This window comes from Procambarus clarkii, chromosome 90, assembly GCF_040958095.1.
Source record: "Procambarus clarkii isolate CNS0578487 chromosome 90, FALCON_Pclarkii_2.0, whole genome shotgun sequence".
Lineage (NCBI taxonomy): Eukaryota > Metazoa > Arthropoda > Malacostraca > Decapoda > Cambaridae > Procambarus > Procambarus clarkii.
This window is the reverse complement of record NC_091239.1, coordinates 5,951,468-5,978,881: the sequence shown is the minus strand read 5'-3', so window position 1 is coordinate 5,978,881 and position 27,414 is coordinate 5,951,468. Positions and strand designations below refer to the sequence as shown.

Below are 27,414 nucleotides of genomic sequence, written 5' to 3'. Positions count from 1 at the left end.
CTTGCCGTTTCCTGCCGACCTTTTGCTCGTTCTGGTTCTTCCATGGACTTCTTCTATTTTGACGCCCGGGTGCTTGAGGAGGCATACTCATGCACCCGTAGAACTGCAGTACCCGACGTCGAGAGCGAGGGGACCCTTTTATTGTCAATCCCCACTTCGTCACTGAACCCGATCTCGACGGACTGTCGGTTTCTTAAGGTGGCGTTTGTGGGGCGTATACTCACGACGCACCCCTAGGAGGCCCCGACAAGATCGGCGATAGCTTCTTGTTGGGTGTCCTGCCTCTAATTGTGGCTCCATGGTGGGTGTGGGGGCTCATTCGTGAGTGAATTCATAATTTCGTCAAGATGATAACCCCTGTTTCGGCTGCTTCTGGCTTACCTTTTCAGGCTCGTGGGGTGGGCGACCAAGCCCCCGAGTCGGTCCGTATTGGAAGACCGGGCTCTGTAGCCTCCGCTGCATTGGGCCCCGACCTTGCTCCTCCTTTGGCCTCTCTGACTCCTTCCCCTGGCTCCCCTCCCTCCTCTGTGGTTGGGTCGAGCCCCAAGCCCCCAGTGGTGACTACCTCGTCCCCTGGCGCGGCTCCTTCTCTAGTTGTAACTACTGCGCCTTTTGACCCCTCTCTCTCTGGGGGTTCTCACCGCCGTTCTCGTCACGGCCGCCCTCGCTCGATTCCTTCCAGTTCTGCTACCTATCAAGCCTTGTTTGGTCCCGCTTCGTGGGCCAAATATTTTGATCTCCTCCCTCTTGATTCTGCGCCTCCTGACGATTTCTCCCTTCATCGACATCTCATTGATTCCGTGGATGCCTCCATTACTTTCAACCCCACTCGTCTCGGTACACGTGTCGTTGCTGCTCCTTCTCAGGATGCTGCTTCCCGCTTGGCTGCCTTATCCTGCCTTGGCGAGACCCCCGTTCGGGTCTCGAAGAACGCTCAATTGAATGCCAGTGTTGGCACTATTTTGCTCCCGCCCCATGTTGCAACCGGTGTTCGGGACCTGCGCGACTGCCACGACGATATTCGCCATATCCTCGCTGCCCAGGGCCATTCTATTCTCCAGGTGGACACGTTTACTCGTCCCCCTCGTGGTAGTCGCCGTCAACCCCTCCGGGTTGTGAAGATTACCTTTGATGGTAGGACCCTTCCACCCTCTGTCATTCTTGCTGGTGCCAGGTGCTCTGTCCAGGAGTACATTCCTTCTCCTCGGCTCTGCAACAAGTGCTGGAGGTTTGGGCATGGTGCCCTCCGCTGCTCCGGGACTGTCTCTCTCTGTCCTTTGTGTGGTGGCGAAGGTCACTCTAAGTCGGAGTGCACTTCTCCCCAGGCTCGTTGCCTCAACTGCGGTGAGGCCCATCCTACCTTCTCCCGTGCGTGTGTCCATTACAAGCTTGAGGCAGCCGTCCTCAACCTGAAGCACCGGGAGCGTTTATCTTTTCCTGAGGCGAGGCGCCAGGTTCGCCGGCTCCCGCCTTATGCTAATATCTCTTATGCTCGCGTGTTGCGCTCTTCCTCTCCTCGTCCTTCCCGCCTTCCTCAGACTCACAACCGTTTCCGGGCCTTGGACCCTGATGCGCCCACTGCCCCCTCCTCTGTTCCTTTGGGTTCTCTCCCGAAGAATCCTCCTCCTGGTCCTCTGTCTGGGGTTCCCCTTCCTTCTACCCGGTCTGTCGTGTCTTCTGTGTCTTCTTCCTCGTCCCCCTCCGATCCTCCTTCCCATCCTCTTCCTCCATCTATTGGCTCTCCCCACCGCCTGTCGGTGCGGGCGGATGTCCATCGCTCTCCTAACGGCCGTCGTGTGTGCTCTCGTTCGGCTTCTCCTGTTGAGACACTGGAATCCGTTGCCCGGTACGTAGTTGCTGGGACACCGGTCTCTTTAAGTCAGAAGCGTAAGCCTGGCTCCTCTCCTTCCTCTTCCCCGGCGGGTAAGAAGGCTTCGCTTTCTTCCTCGGCTCCTCCTTCTGGCTCTGTTGCTCCTTCCCCTCCCGTTTCAGTGCTTGCGCCCCCTGTTCCTGCTATGGAGGTTTCTTTGGCCCCTGCTTCCCTTTCGGTTGCTGCTCTTGCTGGGGTGCGCTCCCCTCTTTCTACTCCCCCTCATCCTGCTGCTGTCCTTGACGGCTCCTCTCCGTTGTCTCCTCCTCTTCCTCCTCCTCCTCCAGACCCTGCCCGCCCACCTCTGCTCTGTTCTCCCGTTTCCTTCCCTCCGTCTTTGCTCAGTTTACCCATGCCCCCTAACCCTGACTTTGCTGACCCTGATATTCTTTAACGTGCTCTGTTGGTCTTTCGCCTTTGTTTCTTCCTTGTTCTCTGTTTTTGTCCTTTCTCTTCTCGTCGTTGTCCATTCTTCAATGGAACGTTCGAGGTTATTACGCCAATTTCCTCGAACTCCAACTTCTGATTTCGCGGTTTTCGCCCCTTTGTGTCTGTCTCCAGAAGCCCATGCTTGGTGCTCGTCCTGGTCGTTTTCGTGGCTATTCCTTTCTCTCCCCCCCCCCAGCCATTGCTGGGGCTTCTAATTCTTCTGCTCTTTTGATTCGGGCTGATGTTCCCTTTGTTCCTTTACTTTTTCCTTCGCCTCTCCATTGTTCTGCTGCTCGTATCTTTGTGGGGAAATGGTACACAGTTTGTTCCATTTATCTCCCCCCGAGTGTCCCGCTCTCTCTTCCTGATTTGAAACACCTCCTGGACTCCTTGCCGGAGCCTGTGCTCCTGCTGGGTGACTTCAATTGTCGTCATTCTCTTTGGGGTGACGTTCTGACGAATACCCGGGGTCGCCTCCTTGAGCCGTGTCTCCTCTCTTCTTCCCTGTCTCTTCTGAATTCTGGTGAGCCCACTCATTTGGACTCTCGGACTCGCACCCTTTCTTGTCTTGATCTTTCTCTCTGCTCTTCTTCTCTTTACTTAGATTTCACGTGGCAGGTTCTTGATGACCTCCATGGAAGTGATCATTTCCCCATCCTTGTTTCCTTTTTCTCTTTTCGCCCTTCCCTCTCTTTCCCTAGGTGGCAGTTGGCTAAGGCAGACTGGACCCTATTTACCCTCAGTGCTGCTCTCCCTGACCTCTCCCTTCTGCCTCTCTCTCGCGCTCTCCTCCTTTTTCATGACACTGTCTTCAACGCTGCCCTCCGCTCTATTCCTCGCTCTTCCTCTCGGGGTCCACGGAAGTGCGTTCCCTGGTGGAATGCAGACTGTGCTCGGGCTGTCCGCTCTAAGCGTGCAGCCTGGAAGAGGCACCGCCGTAGGCAGACGACCGATTCTTTTCTTTTCTTTCGGAAAGCGAGTGCGGTGGCCCGTAGGGCCATCCGTACGGCTAAACGTGAATGTTGGGCATCTTATGTCTCATCAATTACGTCCGAGACCCCTCTGGCCCAGATCTGGAAGCGTATTCGCAAGATAGCAGGTAAGTTCGTTCCCGATGTTTCACCGGTCCTTCACCTCCATGATACTCTTGTGGCGGACCCGTTGCAGGTCGCTTCCGAACTGGGTTCCCATTTTTCTTCTGTTAGCTCTGGTCTTCATCTTCCCCAATCTTTCCTTCTTCGTAAACCTGTCCTTGAGTCTCGTCCTTTAGATTTCTGCACTCATCTTCAGCTTCCCTATAATGATCCCTTCTCTCTCTCTGAACTTCGTTCTGCCCTGGCCCTCTGCGGTTCTACGGCGGCGGGCTCCGATGGTATTCATTATGAGATGCTTCGCCATCTCCCTCCGGGCACGTCTCAGTATTTACTGAGTCTGTATAATCGGATCTGGGAGTCGTCGTCAGTCCCTGAGGGCTGGCTCGATGCCGTTGTCCTCCCTGTTCGCAAACCGGGGTCTCTGGGTACTTCCCCTAAGGACTTTCGCCCTATTGCTCTCACAAGTTGTGTCTGCAAACTCTTTGAACGTATGGTTAACGTTCGTCTGATGTGGTTCCTGGAACACCATCACCTCCTCTCCCCTTCTCAATTTGGTTTCCGCAAGTGCCGCAGCACGACAGATGTCCTGGTGAACTTGGAGGTCTATATTCGTACTGCTTTTGCTGCGAAGACCTCCGTTGTTGCCGTCCTTTTTGACCTAGAAAAGGCTTACGACACCACTTGGCGTTATCATATCCTCTCTCAACTTCATTCTTTTGGCCTTCGTGGTCATCTCCCTCTCTTTCTCCGCAGCTTCCTCTCTCGTCGTTCCTTTCGGGTGCGCCTTGGTACCGCTCTCTCTCCCTCTTTTCAGCAATACGAAGGTGTGCCCCAGGGTAGTGTTCTGAGCACTACTCTTTTTCTTGTTGCCCTCAATGGTCTTCTTTCCTCTCTTCCTTCTGGTGTCTTCTCCGCTCTCTATGTCGATGATCTTACCCTTTGTTGTCAGGGTGATGATTCGCCTCTCCTTCAACGCCGGCTTCAACTTGCAATTGATGCCGTGTCGTCTTGGGCCACAGGTCATGGCTTCAAGTTCTCTACTTCTAAGACTTGTGCCATGACTTTTACGCGGAAACGGGTTGTTCTTCGTCCCTCTTTGTCACTTTATGGTCATCCCCTTGAATACAAAGATTCCGCGAAGCTTTTGGGGTTATTCCTTGACACTCGTTTGTCTTGGTCTCCCCATATCTCTTACCTCCGTGTTGAGTGCTCTAAGGCCCTTACCCTCCTTCGGGTCTTGTCCCATACTTCTTGGGGGGCAGATAGGTGCACTCTCCTTGCTTTACATTCCTCTCTCGTCCTGTCTAAGCTCGATTATGGTTGCCCTGCTTACTCGTCTGCTTCTCCTTCTACTCTTCGCCGTCTTGATGCTTTGCACCATACTGGGTTGCGCCTCAGTTCTGGTGCCTTTCGTTCGACTCCCATCCTTAGCTTGTATGTTGACACTGGCTTCCTGTCTCTCCAGGACCGCCGTGATCGCTACTGTCTTCGCTATCTTGCGCGGTCCTTGCAACATCCTTCCTCTCGCCTCTGTCGTGCTTTAACTTTTACCCCTCCTGCGGTTCCTGTTCCTCTTCACCACCTCCCTCTTTCTGTCCGGTTATCTCGCCTACAGGATTCTCTCTCCGTTCATATTTCTGATGTTTCTCCTCGTGTTGTTCCTTCTTTGCCCCCGTGGAGGGTCCCTCTTCCGCGGTTTTGTACTTCCTTGACCCGTATCACTAAAGCTTTTACCCCTCCTGCGGTTCTAAAACGCCTTTTCCTCGAGCACTTTTCTTCTCACTCCCGCTCCGTTTCTGTCTTCATCGATGGGTCTAAGTCAGCGGACGGTGTTGGCTACTCTGTTGTTTTTCCTGATCGCACTTATATGTGTCGCTTGCCTCCGGAGACTAGCATCTTTACAGCAGAACTTTATGCTATTCTCTATGCTCTTCGTCTCCTGCTTTCTCGTTGTCAGTCCTCCTTTGTGGTTGTTGTTGACTCTCGTAGTGCCCTCATGGCTCTCGGGTCCTTTAATCCGGTTCATCCAGTAGTTGTCGAGATCCAGCATTGGCTGTTTCTCGTTCACAGTAAATTTAAGTCGGTTGAGTTTTGTTGGGTTCCCAGCCATATTGGTGTGTCTTTAAATGAGCGTGCGGATGCTGCCGCTAAGGAAGCTGTCCGCTCTTGTCCCATCTCTCGTAAAGGCATTCCGTATTCCGACTTTTACCCAGTTATCCATTCCTCAGTTCTTACCCGTTGGCAGGCTTCTTGGTTGTCTGTTACTGGTAACAAGCTACGTACTCTTAAATGTTGTGTTTCCTCGTGGCCGTCCTCCTTCCACCGTAACCGGCGGTGGGAAACAGCTCTGGCGAGGTTGCGTATTGGCCATACTCGCTTAACCCATGGTCACTTGATGGAGCGCCGCCCTGCTCCTTATTGTCCTAGTTGCATTGTCCCTCTTACGGTCGTGCATGTCCTTCTTGAATGTCCTGACTTCCAGGACGAGCGTGTGTCTTGCTTTCCGACCGCCCCTCGCGGTCACCTGTCCCTCGATAGAATTCTTGGTGACTCGGATACTTTTGATATCGTTCGCCTTATGCGTTTTTGTTCTCGTATTGGCATCCTTGGTGATATTTAGCGCCCTCTGATTATTTTGCGTATTTGATGGTGCTACATAGCCTTCCCGGTTTGGTGCCTTCTTTTGATAATTACTTACTTACTATGTAGCCCTGACCTGCTACTTGTGTTGGCTTAATTATGTAGCCCTGACCTGCTACTTGTGTTGGCTTAATTATGTAGCCCTGACCTGCTACTTGTGTTGGCTTCATTATGTAGCCCTGACCTGCAACTTGTGTTGGCTTCATTATGTAGCCCTGACCTGCTACTTGTGTTGGCTTCATTATGTAGCCTTGACCTGCTACTTGTGTTGGCTTAATTATGTAGCCCTGACCTGCTACTTGTGTTGGCTTTATTATGTAGCCCTGACCTGCTACTAGTAAAGGCTACACTATGGAGCCATGGCATGTTATCTGGGTGGCCTACGTTATGCAGTGTTCACCTTGTTGTCTATACGGGCTACATTATGAAGCACTGACCTGATACATGTATGTCGGTTACAATACATTGCCCTGACCACCTATTTGTTTGGGTTACATTATGTAACCCCTAACTAGTTATCATTGAACTGTGAATTCCTTGAATACTTACAGGCTACATTCCATAACAATAGCCTGTTTTCTATAGGGCATATGGTATGCAGCCCGGTCTCAGAGTAAATGCAATAGATTCAAACATCAAGATAATTATCATCAATCCTACTTGTTTCTTTCAAGAACACCTGAATTCAAGAGGTAAGGGGTGGGTGGGGGGTTGTTACCTATCTAATCAGCTGATTACAGAGGGAGTTGAAGAGCCTCTGCTCGCACTTGTCAAGGTACAGCTCGAGCTGTTGTCAGTTCCAACGTCACTGCCCTAATTACATCCCTGGCCATGTTGAGTGTATCCTTCTGGCTTCCTCATAATAGGATGACAGGGTGGCCGACCTCTAAACCTGGGTCACCTCGCTGTATATTCTCGCCCTATCGTGTCTCATAATGGGTTCAAAAGATACGCTAGACGAGTTGCTTTCCGACTCCTATCGCCTTTTAAGCTGTCATCAGACGGTTACGCACAGTCGACCCGTCTCTGTGTAGCTATCAGGTAATGGCTGTGCACGTAACTCGGCTAGCACTATATTGATCAGTCTCCACCAACACTGTCACTGTTCACTGCATGGTGTTATTTCACTGGAACTTTCACGATAGTACTACGTTTAGCAGTGAACACTAGCCTCACTGAATGTACCAAACCTCTCACTGGTGAATTTACCTCACTTGAGCTCCTGTACCATAATCAATAAACTATACTTGTGACTCACTGCCATAACATCCTTCGACCGACTTCACCCTGCCGTTGATAAAATGTTACTGGTTATTGTCCTTACTGACCTCGCCACTCGTCCGGACTCCACTGTCAAACATGAGGACCTTGCCCACTCTCCGACTCTCCTTACACGGGAGACATCTCTCGTCACGTGGGGTGCAGTCGCACCTCCACAGATCTCCAGTATCAGCTCTTGATACTGATAATGGCTCAAAAGGGCCACCACGTACGGGCTATTCATGCCCGTGCCACCGTTTGGGTAGCTTAATCTTCATCAATCAATCAATCGACTCTCCTTAGTACTTGTGGTAGGTAGTTTTGGATAATGCGGTAGACTGTAAGGTATAAAATTATACCTTTCTATAGTTATTACACATAACTCAAGTCTCCTACCACTTGGGCTGGACTGTAGAGCGACAGTCTCGCTCCGCGCAGGTCGGCGTTCAATCCCCGAACGTCCAAGTGGTTGGGCACCATTCCCTCCCTCTTTCCCCATCATAAATCCTTATACTGACCCTTTCCTAGTGGTATATAGTCTTAATGGCTTGGCACTTTCCCCGCTGATAGTTCACTTCCCCGTCCAACACATCTCCGCCTTTTGCTGCTAGGTTTCAATACACTCCAAGGGGTCAGCAGAGATCTGTTATCCACTCCTATGGATTCAACTTGACGCTACTCTCACCCAAACTGGTGAGAGTATGTTGCCATTATTTTGGTAATGGCAAATTATTTCCCAATCATGTAGGAATTATGTTACCATTCCTGTGAGCTATATTACGTACCCTTGAGTTGTTACATGTATGGGGGCTACATCACGAAGCCTAGACCGACTGTCTATGAGGGCTCAGTTATGATGCCCTGATCTCATATGTGGGCCACATTACGTAATCCTGATCTGTTATCTGTGTGGAATACGCTAATAATCCTTGATAAGTTATCTATGAGGGCTATATTATTAACCTTGATCAGTTACAGTATGAAACTCATACCTGCTATCTGTGTTGGTTTCATTATTTATCTTTGAACTGTTATATGTGATGCGTGCATTATGAAGTAAGTAATTATCAAAAGAAGGCACCAAACTGGGAAAGCTATGTAGTACCATCAAATGCGCAGATTAATCAGAAGGCGCTAAATATCACCAAGGATGCCAATACGAGAACAAAAGCGCATAAGGCGAACGATATCAGAAGTATCCGAGTCACTAAGAATTCTATTGAGGGACAAGTGACTGCGAGGGGCGGTCGGAAAGAAAGACACATGCTCGTCCCAGAAGTCAGAACATTCAAGAAGGACATGCACGACCGTAAGAGGGACAATGCAATTAAGACAATAAGGAGCAGGACGGCGCTCCATCAAGTGACCATGGGTTAAGTGAGTATGGCCAATACGCAACCTCGCCAGAGCAGTTTCCCACCGCCGGTTACGGTGGTAGGAGGATGGCCACGAGGAAACACAACATTTAAGAGTACGGAGTTTGTTACCTGTAACAGACGACCAAGAAGCCTGCCAACGGGTAACGACGGAGGAATGGATAACCGGGTAAAAGTCGGAATATGGAATACCTTTACGAGAGACGGGACAAGAGCGGACAGATTCCTTGGCGGCAGCATCTGCACAGTCATTTAAAGACACACCAATATGGCTGGGAACCCAACAAAACTCAACCGACTTAAATTTACTGTGAACAAGAAACAGCCAATGCTGGATCTCGACAACTACTGGATGAACCGGATTAAAGGACCCGAGAGCCATGAGGGCACTACGAGAGTCAACAACAAAGGAAGACAGACAACGAGAAAGCAGGAGACAAAGAGCATAGAGAATAGCATAAAGCTCCGCTGTAAAGATGCTAGTCTCCGAAGGTAAGCGACACATATAAGTGCGATCAGGAAAAACAACAGAGTAGCCAACACAATCCGCAAACTTAGACCCATCGGTGAAGACAGAAACGGAGCGGGAGTGAGAAGAAAAGTGCTCAAGGAAAAGGCGTTTTAGAACCGTAGGAGGGCTAAAAGCTTTAGTGACGCGGGTCAAGGACGTACAAAACTGCGGAAGGGGGACTCTCCACAGGGGCAAAGAAGGAACAACACGAGGAGAAACATTAGAAATACGAACGGAAAGAGAATCCTGTAGGCGAGATAACCGGACAGAAAGAGGGAGGTGGTGAAGAGGAACAGGAACCGCAGGAGGGGTAAAAGTTAAAGCACGACAGAGGCGAGAGGAAGGATGTTGTAAGGACCGAGCAAAATAGCGAAGACAGTAGCGATCACGGCGGTCCTGGAGAGACAGGAAGCCAATGTCAACATACAAGCTAAGGACGGGAGTCGAACAAAAGGCACCAGAACTGAGGCGCAACCCAGTATGGTGCAAAGCATCAAGACGACGAAGAGTAGAAGGAGAAGCAGACGAGTAAGCATGGCAACCATAATCGAGCTTATACAGGACGAGAGAGGAATGTAAAGGAAGGAGAGTGCGCCTATCTGCCCCCCAAGAAGTATGGGATAATACCCGAAGGAGGGTAAGGGCCTTAGAGCACTCAACATGGAGGTAAGAGATATGGGGAGACCAAGACAAACGAGTGTCAAAGAATAACCCCAAAAGCTTCGCGGAATCTTTGTACTCAAGGGGATGACCATAAAGTGACAAAGAGGGACGAAGAACGACCCGTTTCCGAGTAAAAGTCATGGCACAAGTCTTAGAAGAAGAGAACTTGAAGCCATGATCGGTGGCCCAAGACGACACGGCATCAATTGCAAGTTGAAGCCGGCGTTGAAGGAGAGGCGATTCATCACCCTGACAGCAAAGGGTAAGATCATCGACATAGAGCGCGGAGAAGACACCTGAAGGAAGAGAGAAAAGAAGACCATTGAGGGCAACCAGAAAAAGAGTAGTGCTCAGAACACTACCCTGGGGCACACCTTCGTATTGCTGAAAAGAGGCAGAGAGAGAGCGGTACCAAGTCGCACCCGAAAGGAACGACGAGAGAGGAAGCTGCGGAGAAAGAGAGGGAGATGAACACGAAGGCCAAAAGAATGAAGTCGAGATAGAATATGATACCGCCAAGTGGTGTCGTAAGCCTTTTCCAGGTCAAAAAGGACGGCAACAACGAAGGTCTTCGCAGCAAAAGCAGTACGAATATAGACCTCCAAGTTCACCAGGACATCTGTCGTGCTGCGGCACTTGCGGAAACCAAATTGAGAAGGAGAGAGGAGGTGATAGTGTTCCAGGAACCAAATCAGACGAACTTTAACCATACGTTCAAAGAGTTTGCAGACACAACTTGTGAGGGCAATAGGGCGAAAGTCCTTAGGGGAAGTACCCAGAGACCCCGGTTTGCGAACAGGGAGGACAACGGCATCGAGCCAGTCCTCAGGGACTGACGACGACTCCCAGATCCGATTATACAGACTCAGTAAATACTGAGACGTGCACGGAGGGAGATGGTGAAGCATCTCATAATGAATACAATCGGAGCCCGCCACCGTAGAACCGCAGAGGGCCAGGGCAGAACGAAGTTCAGAGAGAGAGAAGGGATCATTATAGGAAAGCCGAAGATGAGTGCAGAAATCTAAAGGACGAGACTCAAGGACAGGTATACGAAGAAGGAAAGATTGGGGAAGATGAAGACCAGAGATAACAGAAGAAAAGTGGGAACCCAGTTCGGAAGCGACCTGCAACAGTTCCGCCACAAGGGTACCATGGAGGTGAAGGACCGGTGAAACATCAGGAACGAACTTACCCGCTATCTACCGAATACGCTTCCAGATCTGTGGCAGAGGAGTTTTGGACGTAATTGTGGAGACATAAGATGCCCAACATTCACGCTTAGCCGTACCGATGGCCCTACGGGCCACCGCACTCGCTTTCCAAAAGAAAAGAAAAGAATCTGCCGCCTGCCGACGGCGGTGCCTCTTCCAGGCTGCACGCTTACAGTGGACAGCCCGAGCACAATCCGCATTGCACCAGGGAACGCACTTCCGTGGACCCCGGGAGGAAGAGCGAGGAATAGAGCGGAGGGCAGCGTCGAAGACAGTGTCATGAAAAAGGAGGAGAGCACGAGGGAGAGGTCAGAGAGCAGCACTGAGGGTAAATAGGTTCCAGTGTGCCTTAGCAAACTGCCACCTTGGGAAGGAGAGGGAAGGGCGAAAAGAGAAAAAGGAAACAAGGATGGGGAAATGGTCACTGCCATGGAGGTCATCAAGAACCTGCCACGTGAAATCTAAGTAAAGAGAAGAAGAGCAGAGAGAAAGATCAAGACAGGAAAGGGTGCGAGTCCGAGAGTCCAAGTGAGTGGGCTCACCAGAATTCAGAAGAGACAGGGAAGAAGAGAGGATAAACGGCTCAAGAAGGCGACCTCGGGTATTCGTCAGAACATCACCCCAAAGAGAATGACGACAATTGAAATCACCCAGCAGGAGCACAGGCTCCGGCAAGGAGTCCAGGAGGTGTTTCAAAACAGGAAGAGAAAGCGGGACACTCGGGGGGAGATAAATGGAGCAAACTGTGTACCATTTCCCCACAAAGATACGAGGAGCAGAACAATGGAGAGGCGAAGGAAAAAGTAAGGGGACAAAGGGAACATCAGCACGAATCAAGAGAGCAGAAGAATTAAGAGCCCCAGCAACGGTTGGGGGGGGGGGGGGAAGAGAAAGGAATAGCCACGAAAACGACCAGGACGAGCACCAAGCATCGGCTCCTGGAGACAGACACAAAGGGGCGAAAACCGCGAAATTAGAAGTTGGAGTTCGAGGAAACTGGCGTAATAACCTCGAACGTTCCATTGAAGATTAGACATCGACGAGAAGAGAAAGGACAACAACAGAGATCAAGGAAGAAACAAAAGCAAAAGAGCAACATAGCACGTTAAAGAATATTTGGGTCGGGATCAGGGTCAGCAAAGTCAGGGTTAGGGGGCATGGGTAAACTGAGCAAAGATGGAGGGATGGAAGCGGGAGAACGGACCAGAGGTGGGCGGGCGGGCTCCGGAGGAGGAGGAAGAGAAGGAGACAACGGAGAGGAGCAGTCAAGGACAGCAGCAGGAAGAGGGGGGGGTAGAAAAAGGGGAGCGCACCTCAGCAAGGGCAGCAACCGAGAGGGAAGCAGGGGCCAAAGAAACCTCCATAGCAGGAACAGGGGGCCCAACCACTGAAATGGGAGGGGAAGGAGCAATAGAGCCAGTAGTACGGGCCGAGGAAGAAAGCGAAACCTTCTTACCCGCCGGGGAGGAGGAAGGAGAGGAGCCAGGCTTACGCTTCTGACGTAAAGAGACCGGTGTCCCAGCAACTACGTACTGGGCAACGGATTCCAGCGTCTCAACAGGAGACGCTGAACGAGAGCACATACGACGGCCGTTAGGAGAGTGATGCACATCCGCCTGCACCTACAGGCAGCGGGGAGAGTCAATAGATGGAGGAGAAGGACGGGAAGGAGGATCGGAGGGAGACGAGGAAGAAGACACAGGAGATTTGACAGACCGGGTAGAAAGAAGGGGAACCCCAGACAGAGGACCAGGAGGGGGACCCTTCGGGACAGAACTCAAAGGAACAGAGGAGGGGGCAGTGGGCGTATCAGGGTCCAAGGCCCGGAAACGGTTGTGAGTCTGAGGAAGGTGGGAAGGACGAGGAGAGGAAGAGCGCAACACGCGAGCATAAGAGACGTTAGCATAAGGCGGGAGCCGGCGAACCTGGCGCCTCGCCTCGGGAAAAGATAAACTCTCCCGGTGCTTCAAGTTGAGGACGGCTGCCTCAAGCTTGTAATGGATACAGGCACGGAAGAAGGTTGGATGGGCCTCAACCCAGTTGAGACAGCGAGCTTGGGGAGAAGTGCACTCCGACTTAGAGTGACCTTCACTCCCACACAAAGGACAGAGAGAAACAGTCCCAGACCAGCGGAGGGCACCATGCCCAATCCTCCAGCACTTGTTACAAAGCCGGGGAGAAGGAATATACTCCTGGACAGAGCACCTAGCACCAGCAAGAATGACAGAGGATGGAAGGGTCCTACCATCAAAGGTGATTTTCATAACTCTTAAGGGGTTGACGGCGATGACCACGAGGGGGACGAGTAAACGAGTCCACCTGGAGGACAGAATGGCCTTGGGCATCGAGGATATGCCGAATGTCATCGTGGCAGTCCTGCAGATTCCGAACACCGGTTGCAACATGGGGCGGGAGGAGAATAGTGCCAACACTGGCATTCAACCGAGTGTTCTTTGAGACCCGAACAGGGATCTCGCCAAGGCAGGATAAGGCAGCCAAGCGGGAAGCCGTATCCTGAGAAGAAGCAGCAACGACACTTGTACCGAGACGAGTGGGGTTGAAAGTAACAGATGCATCCATGGAATCAACGAGATGCCGATGGAGGGAGAAATCGTCAGGAGGTGCAGAATCAAGAGGGAGGAGATCAAAGTATTTGGGCCACGAAGCAGGATCAAATAAGGCCTGATACGCATCAGTACAGGAAGGAAACGAGCGAGGGCGGCCGTGGCGCTGACGGCGTTGAGAACCTCTAGAGAGAGGGGTCAAAAGGCGCAGTAGTCACAACGAGAGACTTAGCCGCACCAGAGGACGAAGTGGTCACCACCGGGGGATTGAGGCTCGACCCAACCACAGAGGAGGGAGGGGAGCTGGGGGAAGAATTCAGGACAGTCAAAGGAGGAGCAAGGTCGGGGCCCAATGCAGCGGGAGCTACAGAGCCCAGTCTTCCAATACAGGCCGACTCGGGGGCTTGGTCGCCCACCCCACGAGCCTGAGAGGGTACAACAGAAACATTCAACGACATTAAGACGAAGAGAAAGAAATTCATCCACGAATGTGCCCCCATACACACCATGGAGCCACAATTAGAGGCAGGACACCCTACAAGAAGCTATCGCCGATCTTGCCGGGGCCTCCCAGGGGTGCGTCGTGAGTATACGCCCCACAAACGCCACCTTAAGAACCGTCAGTCCGTCGAGATCGGGTTCAGTGACGAAAGGGGGATTGACAATAAAAGGTTCCCCTCGCTCGAGACATTGGGTACTACAGTTCTACGGGTGCAAGAGTATGCTTCCTCAAGCACCCGGGCGTCAAAATAGAAGAAGTCCAAATGAATAACCAAAACAAGCAAAAGGTCGGCAGGAAAAGACAAGCAGATAGGAGAAGAGGGGCGAGAAAAACGAAACAAAAGGAAAAGGAAGAAGTGCTCAGCACAATTAGAGAAAACAGCAGCAGGAGTGCAAGACCACCAAAGGACAGAGGACTGTCCCACGGAGCATCACACTCCAGCAGCTGTCCACTAAGCCCCCCTCACGGCGCCAACGGGCCGGATGGGGAGGGGGTTCAATCTAGCAAGACAGTCCTCCTTGTTCCGAAATTCCTGAACATCGTTTAGATTGTCAATGGTTTCTCTCTCTGCCATGTTATCACTATACACTGTGCACAAACACTGCACTTAACACTTCACACGGAGCACCGCACAGGACATTTAATGTCGTAACAAATAACGAACAGAGTAAATTGTAGAGTGTAAATTGTAAAGTGTAGAGTAAATTGTGTGGCCTTGACCTGTTATGTTTGTGTCCTACATTATGAAGAGCTCATGTGGCGTCTATGTGGTCTACATTATATAGCTCTGACCTGTTATTTGTTCTTCCTACATTATACAGTCCTGATTTGTTAACTGTGTGAGCTACAGTATGTAGTCTGACCTATCATCTATGCGGGCTACACTGTATAATTCTCACCTGTTATCTCTGTGAGCTACAGTACGTTGTCCTGACCTAATATGTGTATGGGATACTTTTTGTTGCCCTGACCTTTAATATGTGTAGGCTTCATTATGTATCACTGACCTATTATCTGTGATGGCTACATTGTGTAGCTCTGACCTTCTCAAATCAAGTCAAATGAAGCAAAAAAAAATGTAAATAAAATAAACAGTCCATTACCTACATAAGTCACAAATATCAGCATACCAAGCAAACATTCATTATCACAGTCAGAAAATTTATTGGTAGCAAATTATACAAATAATTTTGATACGCATTTACTAAACAGGTGCAAAGCATTCTAAATAGAAAATTACACTTTAGGTATAAAGTGAGTGACATTAACTAAGCATCAGAGAGATGATACATTGTAACGACTCATTATGTGCAACAAAATTAAGATAATGAGACCAATGACAGCCTAATTAATATAAATTAATCATGCCATGAAGTTCTATACATTTGAACACCCGCAACATTATACATCAACAGATTCTGGCGCTATCCTGGTTTAAAACCACGCCAAACACACTACTCAAATAGCATCAACTTGAAATCAGTTGGATTCAAGATGCCTGTCAGTAATCCGTCTCTCTTTGACATTAGTTTATTTTCAATGAAGGGAGAAGGTCAGTTTCAATGAAGGGGAAGGTCAGTTTCAATGATGAGGAAGGTCAGTTTCAGTGAAGGGGAAGATCAGTATCAATGAAGGGGAAGGTCAGTGTCATTGAAGTGGAAGGTCAGTTTCAATGAAAGGGAAGGTCAGTTTCAATGAAGTGGAAGGTCAGTTTCAATGAAGGGGAAGGTCAGTTTCTATGAAGAGGAAGGTCAGTTTCTATGAAGGGGAAGGTCAAATTCAATCTCATCTGTCAGGTATACATACGGAATTGTTGTGCAACGCTGAATATTTATATTTTAAGCAGGCGACATCAACCTGTCCTCTTAAAAAGAACGTCGCTTTTGGCAGTTTGCCCGTATGGCCGAATTTGGACGTAATTTGAAAATGAAAAAATGAAAATAAATTTGGGATTTTTTTTCAACAACAGTAAGTTAAGGGTCCTCTGATAGGTTAGGTGGGCAGGAAATTCTCATAAAGTTTCAAAACGTTATGAAAGTAAGTAAGTAATTATCAAAAGAAGGCACCAAACCGGGAAGGCTATGTAGCACCATCAAATACGCAAAATAATCAGAGGGCGCTAAATATCACCAAGGATGCCAATACGAGAACAAAAACGCATAAGGCGAACGATATCAAAAGTATCCGAGTCACCAAGAATTCTATCGAGGGACAGGTGACCGCGAGGGGCGGTCGGAAAGCAAGACACACTCGTCCTGGAAGTCAGGACATTCAAGAAGGACATGCACGACCGTAAGAGGGACAATGCAACTAGGACAATAAGGAGCAGGGCGGCGCTCCATCAAGTGACCATGGGTTAAGCGAGTATGGCCAATACGCAACCTCGCCAGAGCTGTTTCCCACCGCCGGTTATGGTGGAAGGAGGACGGCCACGAGGAAACACAACATTTAAGAGTACGTAGCTTGTTACCAGTAACAGACAACCAAGAAGCCTGCCAACGGGTAAGGACTGAGGAATGGATAACCGGGTAAAAGTCGGAATACGGAATGCCTTTACGAGAGATGGGACAAGAGCGGACAGCTTCCTTAGCGGCAGCATCCGCACGCTCATTTAAAGACACGCCAATATGGCTGGGAACCCAACAAAACTCAACCGACTTAAATTTACTGTGAACGAGAAACAGCCAATGCTGGATCTCGACAACTACTGGATGAACTGGATTAAAGCACCCGAGAGCCATGAGGGCACTACGAGAGTCAACAACAACCACAAAGGAAGACTGACAACGAGAAAGCAGGAGACGAAGAGCATAGAGAATAGCATAAAGTTCCGCTGTAAAGATGCTAGTCTCCGGAGGCAAGCGACACATATAAGTGCGATCAGGAAAAACAACAGAGTAGCCAACACCGTCCGCTGACTTAGACCCATCGGTGAAGACAGAAACGGAGCGGGAGTGAGAAGAAAAGTGCTCGAGGAAAAGGCGTTTTAGAACCGTAGGAGGGGTAAAAGCTTTAGTGATACGAGTCAGGGATGTACAAAACCGCGGAAGAGGGACCCTCCACGGGGGCAAAGAAGGAACAACACGAGGAGAAACATCAGAAATACGAACGGAAAGAGAATCCTGTAGGCGAGATAACCGGACAGAAAGAGGGAGGTGGTGAAGAGGAACAGGAACCGCAGGAGGGGTAAAAGTTAAAGCACGACAGAGGCGAGAGGAAGGATGTTGCAAGGACCGCGCAAGATAGCGAAGACAGTAGCGATCACGGCGGTCCTGGAGAGACAGGAAGCCAGTGTCAACATACAAGCTAAGGACGGGAGTCGAACGAAAGGCACCAGAACTGAGGCGCAACCCAGTATGGTGCAAAGCATCAAGACGGCGAAGAGTAGAAGGAGAAGCAGACGAGTAAGCAGGGCAACCATAATCGAGCTTAGACAGGACGAGAGAGGAATGTAAAGCAAGGAGAGTGCGCCTATCTGCCCCCCAAGAAGTATGGGACAAGACCCGAAGGAGGGTAAGGGCCTTAGAGCACTCAACACGGAGGTAAGAGATATGGGGAGACCAAGACAAACGAGTGTCAAGGAATAACCCCAAAAGCTTCGCGGAATCTTTGTATTCAAGGGGATGACCATAAAGTGACAAAGAGGGACGAAGAACAACCCGTTTCCGCGTAAAAGTCATGGCACAAGTCTTAGAAGTAGAGAACTTGAAGCCATGACCTGTGGCCCAAGACGACACGGCATCAATTGCAAGTTGAAGCCGGCGTTGAAGGAGAGGCGAATCATCACCCTGACAACAAAGGGTAAGATCATCGACATAGAGAGCGGAGAAGACACCAGAAGGAAGAGAGGAAAGAAGACCATTGAGGGCAACCAGAAAAAGAGTAGTGCTCAGAACACTACCCTGGGGCACACCTTCGTATTGCTGAAAAGAGGGAGACAGAGCGGTACCAAGTCGCACCCGAAAGGAACGACGAGAGAGGAAGCTGCGGAGAAAGAGAGGGAGATGACCACGAAGGCCAAAAGAATGAAGTTGAGATAGGATATGATAACGCCAAGTGGTGTCGTAAGCCTTTTCCAGGTCAAAAAGGACGGCAACAACGGAGGTCTTCGCAGCAAAAGCAGTACGAATATAGACCTCCAAGTTCACCAGGACATCTGTCGTGTTGCGGCACTTGCGGAAACCAAATTGAGAAGGGGAGAGGAGGTGATGGTGTTCCAGGAACCACATCAGACGAACGTTAACCATACGTTCAAAGAGTTTGCAGACACAACTTGTGAGAGCAATAGGGCGAAAGTCCTTAGGGGAAGTACCCAGAGACCCCGGTTTGCGAACAGGGAGGACAACGGCATCGAGCCAGTCCTCAGGGACTGACGACGACTCCCAGATCCGATTATACAGACTCAGTAAATACTGAGACGTGCTCGGAGGGAGATGGCGAAGCATCTCATAATGAATACCATCGGAGCCCGCCGCCGTAGAACCGCAGAGGGCCAGGGCAGAACGAAGTTCAGAGAGAGAGAAGGGATCATTATAGGGAAGCTGAAGATGAGTGCAGAAATCTAAAGGACGAGACTCAAGGACAGGTTTACAAAGAAGGAAAGATTGGGGAAGATGAAGACCAGAGCTAACAGAAGAAAAGTGGGAACCCAGTTCGGAAGCGACCTGCAACAGGTCCGCCACAAGAGTATCATGGAGGTGAAGGACCGGTGAAACATCGGGAACGAACTTACCCGCTATCTTGCGGATACGCTTCCAGATCTGGGCCAGAGGGGTTTCGGACGTAATTGTCGAGACATAAGATGCCCAACATTCACGTTTAGCCGTACGGATGGCCCTACGGGCCACCGCACTCGCTTTCCGAAAGAAAAGAAAAGAATCGGTCGTCTGCCTACGGCGGTGCTTCTTCCAGGCTGCACGCTTACAGCGGACAGCCCGAGCACAGTCCGCATTCCACCAGGGAACGCACTTCCGTGGACCCCGAGAGGAAGAGCGAGGAATAGAGCGGAGGGCAGCGTCGAAGACAGTGTCATGAAAAAGGAGGAGAGCGCGAGAGAGGGGCAGAAGGGAGAGGTCAGAGAGAGTAGCACTGAGGGAAAATAGGGTCCAGTCCGCCTTAGCAAACTGCCACCTAGGGAAAGAGAGGGAAGGGCGAAAAGAGAAAAAGGAAACAAGGATGGGGAAATGATCACTTCCATGGAGGTCATCAAGAACCTGCCACGTGAAATCTAAGTAAAGAGAAGAAGAGCAGAGAGAAAGATCAAGACAAGAAAGGGTGCGAGTTCGAGAGTCCAAATGAGTGGGCTCACCAGAATTCAGAAGAGACAGGGAAGAAGAGAGGAGAAACGGCTCAAGGAGGCGACCCCGGGTATTCGTCAGAACGTCACCCCAAAGAGAATGACGACAATTGAAGTCACCCAGCAGGAGCACAGGCTCCGGCAAGGAGTCTAGGAGGTGTTTCAAATCAGGAAGAGAGAGCGGGACACTCGGGGGGAGATAAATGGAACAAACTGAGTACCATTTCACCACAAAGATACGAGCAGCAGAACAATGGAGAGGCGAAGGAAAAAGTAAAGGAACAAAGGGAACATCAGCCCGAATCAAGAGAGCAGAAGAATTAGAAGCCCCAGCAATGGCTGGGGGGGGGGGGAGAGAAAGGAATAGCCACGAAAACGACCAGGACGAGCACCAAGCATTGGCTCCTGGAGACAGACACAAAGGGGCGAAAACCGCGAAACCAGAAGTTGGAGTTCGAGGAAATTGGCGTAACAACCTCGAACGTTCCATTGAAGAATGGACAACGACGAGAAGAGAAAGGACAAAAACAGAGAACAAGGAAGAAACAAAGGCGAAAGACCAACAGAGCACGTTAAAGAATATCAGGGTCGGGATCAGGGTCAGCAAAGTCAGGGTTAGGGGGCATGGGTAAACTGAGCAAAGACGGAGGGAAGGAAACGGGAGAACAGATCAGAGGTGGGCGGGCAGGGTCCGGAGGAGGAGGAGGAGGAGCAGACAACGGAGAGGAGCAGTCAAGGACAGCAGCAGGAAGAGGGGGAGTAGAAAGAGAGGAGCGCACCCCAGCAAGAGCAGCAACCGAAAGGGAAGCAGGGGCCAAAGAAACCTCCATAGCAGGAACAGGGGGCGCAAGCACTGAAACGGGAGGGGAAGGAGCAACAGAGCCAGAAGGAGGAGCTGAGGAAGAAAGCGAAGCCTTCTTACCCGCCGGGGAAGAGGAAGGAGAGGAGCCAGGCTTACGCTTCTGACTTAAAGAGACCGGTGTCCCAGCAACTACGTACCGGGCAACGGATTCCAGTGTCTCAACAGGAGAAGCCGAACGAGAGCACACACGACGGCCGTTAGGAGAGCGATGGACATCCGCCCGCACCGACAGGCGGCGGGGAGAGCCGATAGATGGAGGAAGAGGATGGGAAGGAGGATCGGAGGGGGACGAGGAAGAAGACACAGAAGACACGACAGACCGGGTAGAAGGAAGGGGAACCCCAGACAGAGGACCAGGAGGAGGATCCTTCGGGAGAGAACCCAAAGGGACAGAGGAGGGGGCAGTGGGCGCATCAGGGTCCAAGGCCCGGAAACGGTTGTGAGTCTGAGGAAGGCGGGAAGGATGAGGAGAGGAAGAGCGCAACACGCGAGCATAAGAGATATTAGCATAAGGCGGGAGCCGGCGAACCTGGCGCCTCGCCTCAGGAAAAGATAAACGCTCCCGGTGCTTCAAGTTGAGGACGGCCGCCTCAAGCTTGTAATGGACACACGCACGGGAGAAGGTAGGATGGGCCTCACCGCAGTTGAGGCAACGAGCCTGGGGAGAAGCGCACTCCGACTTAGAGTGACCTTCGCCACCACACAAAGGACAGAGAGAGACAGTCCCGGAGCAGCGGAGGGCACCATGCCCAAACCTCCAGCACTTGTTGCAGAGCCGAGGAGAAGGAATGTACTCCTGGACAGAGCACCTGGCACCAGCAAGAATGACAGAGGGTGGAAGGGTCCTACCATCAAAGGTAATCTTCACAACCCGGAGGGGTTGACGGCGACTACCACGAGGGGGGACGAGTAAACGTGTCCACCTGGAGAATAGAGTGGCCCTGGGCAGCGAGGATATGTCGAATATCGTCGTGGCAGTCGCGCAGGTCCCGAACACCGGTCGCAACATGGGGCGGGAGCAAAATAGTGCCAACACTGGCATTCAACTGAACGTTCTTCGAGACCCGAACGGGGGTCTCGCCAAGGCAGGATAAGGCAGCCAAGCGGGAAGCAGCATCCTGAGAAGGAGCAGCAACGACACGTGTACCGAGACGAGTGGGGTTGAAAGTAATGGAGGCATCCACGGAATCAATGAGATGTCGATGGAGGGAGAAATCGTCAGGAGGCGCAGAATCAAGAGGGAGGAGATCAAAATATTTGGCCCACGAAGCGGGACCAAACAAGGCTTGATAGGTAGCAGAACTGGAAGGAATCGAGCGAGGGCGGCCGTGACGAGGACGGCGGTGGGAACCCCCAGAGAGAGAGCGGTCAAAAGGCGCAGTAGTTACAACGAGAGAAGGAGCCGCGCCAGGGGACGAGGTAGTCACCACTGGGGGCTTGGGGCTCGACCCAACCACAGAGGAGGGAGGGGAGCCAGAGGAAGGAGTCAGAGAGGCCAAAGGAGGAGCAAGGTCGGGGCCCAATGCAGCGGAGGCTACAGAGCCCGGTCTTCCAATACGGACCGACTCGGGGGCTTGGTCGCCCACCCCACGAGCCTGAGAAGGTAAACCAGAAGAAGCCGAAGCAGGGGTAATCATCTTGACGAAAGAAAGAATTCACTCACGAATGTGCCCCCACACCCACCATGGAGCCACAATTAGAGGCAGGACACCCAACAAGAAGCTATCGCCGATCTTGTCGGGGCCTCCTAGGGGTGCGTCGCGAGTATACGCCCCACAAACGCCACCTTAAGAAACCGACAGTCCGTCGAGATCGGGTTCAGTGACGAAGTGGGGATTGACAATAAAAGGTTCCCCTCGCTCTCGACGTCGGGTACTGCAGTTCTACGGGTGCATGAGTATGCCTCCTCAAGCACCCGGGCGTCAAAATAGAAGAAGTCCAAGGGAAGAACCAGAACGAGCAAAAGGTCGGTAGGAAACGGCAAGCAGATAGGAGAAGAGGGGGGAGAAAAACGAAACAGAAGGAAAAGGAAAAGATGCCCAGCAGAATTGGAGAGGACGGCAGCAGGAGCACAAGGCTAGAAAAGGACAGAGGACTGTCCCAAGGAGCATCACACTCTGGCAGCCGCCCACTAAGCCCCCACACGGCGACAACGAGCTGAGCGGGGAGGGGGAACGTTATGAAAAACGTTAATTTAAAGTGCGCGTAGCCTCTGCTAAGCACTTTAGCTAGCGCGTAAAGTGCTTATAACCTCTGCGCGTAGGCCGGACGATTCAAATAGAAAACGGAACAGAACGTCACTTTTGTGAGTCGATTTCATTTCAAATTACGTCCAAATTTGGCCATAGCGCGCATACGAGCCAAAAGTGACATTTTTAAGAGGACGAGTTGGGCGATGAGTCACAATAACGTGGCTAAAGTATGTTGACCAGACCACACACTAGAAGGTGAAGGGACGACCACGTTTCGGTCCGTCCTGGACCATTCTCAAGTCGATTGTGATGAGGAAGTAGAGACAGGCAATAAATAGGCAAGAGAGAGCTGAGGAGCAAAGTAAGGTGTAGTAGAAGGGATAGTAATAATAATAAGAGCTGCAGAGGGCCTATTGGCCCATACGAGGCAGCTCCTATTATAACCACCGGATGAGAAGGAGATATGAATAAGAAGAGGATAGCAAGGGAGCGTAGGAGAAGACAATGAACAGAAAAAGGGAGAAGAGAGAAAGAAAAGGAAAGAGAAAGAAAGATAAATGAAAGGGGTAGGCTTATGTTAGGTCACGTTTGTTAGAAAGATTAGAGCATTTGAGTATATAGTGTGAAAGGGAAGAGTCCACAGCAACAAAGCCAGGACTCAAGTTCATGTTGGGTACATTGTGTATTAGAGCCGATTCAACAAGACGGCGTCTGTGTAGAGTAGAGGCAGGAAAGATTATTTTGGAGGAAGACCAAACAATGGGATGATTAGAATCCATCACATAGCAGAAGAGAGCATTGTTAGTTTCTGCAGACTTAACACTTCTCTTGTGTTCTTTAAGTCTGTCATTCAGTGTACGGCCAGTTTCGCCAAAGTATTGGAGAGGACAAGACGAACAGGAAATAGAGTAGACACCAGCAGCATTAGAAGCAGGAGGAGCAGTGTGAACTAGATTGCTACGAAGTGTGTTAGTTTGTCGAAAGACGAGTTTAATGTCAAGAGGACGAAAGGTATTGGTAAAAGTTTTGAGTTCAGATATGAAGGGAAGGCATAGTAAAGTGCTACTAGTGTTGGAAGCAGGTTTAGGATGAAAGAAATTTCGTTTAGCTTGAGAGTAGGCACAGTTGATGAAATGCAAAGGGTAACCAAGGCGAGAGAATGATTTGTAGATGAAGGCAATTTCAGAATCAAGAAACTGAGGGTCGCTGATGCGTAGAGCGCGGAGGAAGAGAGAGACGAGGACACTTTTCTTAACAGAAGGAGGATGGTAGGAAAAGAAGTGAATGTACATGCCACTATGCATAGGTTTACGGTAGACAGAGAAAGAGAACCCAGACACAGAGCTGTGAACATGAACGTCAAGAAAAGGAAAGAGGGAATTAGATTCCCACTCAACTTTGAAATGGATAGAAGGAGCCAGATTATTAAGAGAGGCGAGGAAAGGCTGGAAAAGATTAAGGTCATGAGGCCATAAAGCAAAAATGTCATCAACATAGCGAAGCCAGAGAGAGGGACGAGTATCAATTGAAGGAAGAAGAACAGTTTCGAAGTATTCCATGTAGAAATTAGCAAGAACAGGGGAGAGAGGGGAACCCATAGCGACACCGAAAGTTTGAGTGTAATATTTACCGTTGAAAGAGAAAGAGTTAGTCTACACAGAGTCTAATGAGGGGGTTCGGCGGCGGTATTGAATGAACTTTGGCCTTTGTTTATGAGGACAGGCTGATTTGAGTGGGCTACATTATGAAGCCTTGACCTGTTATTTGAATGGGCTTCATTATGTAGCCCCCTAACCCGTTATCTGAATTTACTTAGTTGTGCTTGCGGCGGTTGAGTTTCGACTCTTTGGTTTTCGCTTCTCAATCATCAGCCAACAGAACAGGGCCCTAAGCATATTGGGCTCTATATTATCATCATATGAAACTGTGTATGGAGTTTGCCTCCACCACATCACTTCTTAATGCATTCTTTTTGTTTACTTTTCAGTTGCCGAAAAAATGAGCCACCCATGGAAAATAATTTGTCATAGTCTACCCTGCCAGTTCCCCTGAGAATCTTATAGATGGTAATCACGTTTACTTTAACTCTCACGTCTTCTAGTAACATTAGGTTTAATTCCAGAAGCTTTACCTCATAGCTCATACCCTTCAGCTCAGATACAAATCTGGTGGCGTGCTTCTGAACTTTAACTTTGTACGGACTTCGTGCGGACTTAAACTAGGTACGGACTCCATATTCCTGGAACGGCCTGACATATATGTAATGCAAGGTCCTAAATGATTCCTTACCTAAGTTTCTAAAGTTTGTTTATATGAGCATATGCTGATGATGATCCGCTTTTGCGGAATCCAAAGTTTAGTCCCTGCCCCCATTTTCCCAGTCTGTCTTGGCATGGTTGAAGTCTCCATTGATTAAGTGTCTAGATACATTCCAGCAAGTATCAGAAACTGCTGTCTCTTAAATTGATGGTGGCCAAGTTGCTCCTATTATAGTCCTATCTGGGTCTTATATCATTTAGTGGAGGGTTATATATTACTATTATCATTGGTCTTCCTATCGTTACAGTACCCCTTTATATGGTCTCTGAACCCCTTCACATCTCGTGATATCCCTCTCTTCGAAACTCAAGTTCTTCTATATCAACAGAGCCACTCCTCCACCTCCTTCTCTTCCTTCCCACTTTCCTGACTACATAATAGTCCTGCGGAAAAATGGCATTTATTATGATTCCTGTCAGTTTTCTTTCTGTGAGTACTATTACATATGGAGTTTCTTTTTTTGTGCAGACTACATTACGCAGCCCTCAACTGTTATCTCTATTGGCTGCCTAATGTAGCCCTGTCTTTTTATCTGTGTGGGCTACATTATGTATTTCTTATTTAGCCCCTCTTATCTGTTCTGAGAACATCATGTAGCCAAGACCTGATATATGTGAAGCTTACACCACGTAGTCCTTATTAGTTATCTTTGTGGGTTACACTGTGTAATCCTGACCTGTTATATGTGTGGGCTACATTATGTAGTCCTGCATGTGCGTTTGTGTGTGTGTTGCATTATGCATCACTTACCTGTTATCTCCTTGGCTTTGTCATGTAGCCCTAACCTATTATATGTGTGGGCTACATTATGACGACCGGACCTGTTATTGATATTTACTACATTTTGATTCGCTAAACAGTTATATGGTCTGTGGGGCCTACATTATGTTCCCATGCCCTGATATCTGTGTAATCTGTACCTTATAACACTAATCTGTTATCCATGTGGGCTACATTTAATAGTTCTAGCCTGTTTACGGTTATTCAGTCACGACCACAAATTAAGCAAATACAAGCATACATTTTGAAGAAAGCATAAAAGCTAATGAACGGTGCAGTATAAAAATAAATGACTTGATACTAAAATTTGTTTAGTAATAAAACCAATTATTCAGATTAAAAAAGATGTCCTTACCTATATCAGGTATTAGAAACATAAAGAGGAAGACCAGCTCAATAAAGTTCATAGCTCCGGTGAGGAGGCCGGCAACAATAATCTCCGGACAGGGGTAAGAGCACTCCACACTCATCTCAAAGAAGAGTGGAGTAGTGGCAAAATTGAATGATATGCCAATCACCACAGAACTAAAAATCTGCCCTGCAAGAAGATGTAAATTTGGATTATCTATGTAAATACTGTACTGTATTAACACATTTACTATTATGCTCGGTATATATATGTTATTGAAAACTCTTAGACTACGTTTAAGAAAATGTTTATAATTTTACTGTTTAACACTACATGCAACGTTTAAAAATCAATATTATAATAAAAATAATAATTAATTTAATCGAAGAAACAAATATTGACACAAGTGGGTGTTTAGAGGTGAAATTGAACGTATACTTACCTTTTGTTATGACGATGGCGCCCACTGTCAAGAGGTAGAACCAATAGAAGCAGCACAAAGATATAATCATGAAAGCCATGAGTGATACCTTGATATGACCATAAACTAGGTCTGTTAGACGCGCTAGCGACAGGCTGATCGCTCCTGCAACCAGTATGGCTGAGAGTCCCACCCACATGGCGTCGTCCTCAGGGAACAAAATTACATTAATAGACTCATTTGTTTAATCGTTCGAAACAATAGTTTTCAGGTTCCTTGAAAGCTAATGTTTAAATCTTGAGCAGTATGTCATTTAAGATGACATACTGACATTAAGTATGGCAATTTATCTTAACAACTTTCGTTAAAATATATGCAAAGTATGGTATATATGTATATATATGTATATTAAATAGAAACTGGAAAGGAGTAATGAAAATTATTTAATATTAGAACAGACATTACAAGCACAGTATAACTAAACAGTGGTTTGCCTTTTTTCAAAATGATTATTAACACAAAATTTATGATATACCTATACATAAACTGCTTTTTGAGTGCCAGAGACTGGAATTTCATGTTTGTGTTAAGAGTGCAATTTGAGTGCACGTCGTTAGGTCACCAGCATGGAATATCCAGTGTGCACATGCAACAGTGCACTATCGTATGTCCTTTATTTCGAGACTTTGGTTCTGCCTTGATAGGTATTTTCACATAACCCTGTAGATGGGCAGTTCAACTGTGTTGCAATGGCATTTGCTGCCTTGACAGATTATACAAGTCGTCCTTAGAATACAGTATTCTTGAGGCTATAAGTAGCGGAGAGGTGAGAGGGTAGTTTCAGGTTTTGGCTAGCAAAGGGTCAGCTGATACTGTCCATGTTAGGTCATCCAAAGCTTTCTATCCATCTGAGTACTTTTTCATCTTCGCTATCCGACTTTTATGGCAGGTTGGGATTGGTTTAGACATCTTAGCTCGTTTGCCATTGGTTCAGAGACGAGTGAGTGGTGAGAAAGAGGAACAATGCTACCCAAACAGCGTTGTGGTAGCAACGCTGCCACAACGTTGTAAC

At 49.2% G+C, this 27,414-nt stretch overlaps 1 protein-coding gene across 1 annotated transcript in view; it reads right to left on the bottom strand.

Moving 5' to 3' along the window:
- The window catches only part of LOC138359245 (solute carrier family 49 member 4 homolog), a 202,204-nt gene that overhangs the window by 11,162 nt on the left and 163,628 nt on the right, over positions 1-27,414 (bottom strand). Inside the window, exons 6-7 of the mRNA XM_069318232.1 lie at positions 26,364-26,550; positions 25,928-26,110 (exon numbers count right to left, since the gene is read on the bottom strand). Coding sequence (XP_069174333.1) covers positions 25,928-26,110; positions 26,364-26,550 — 370 coding nt within the window. The remainder of the gene's footprint in view (positions 1-25,927; positions 26,111-26,363; positions 26,551-27,414) is intronic.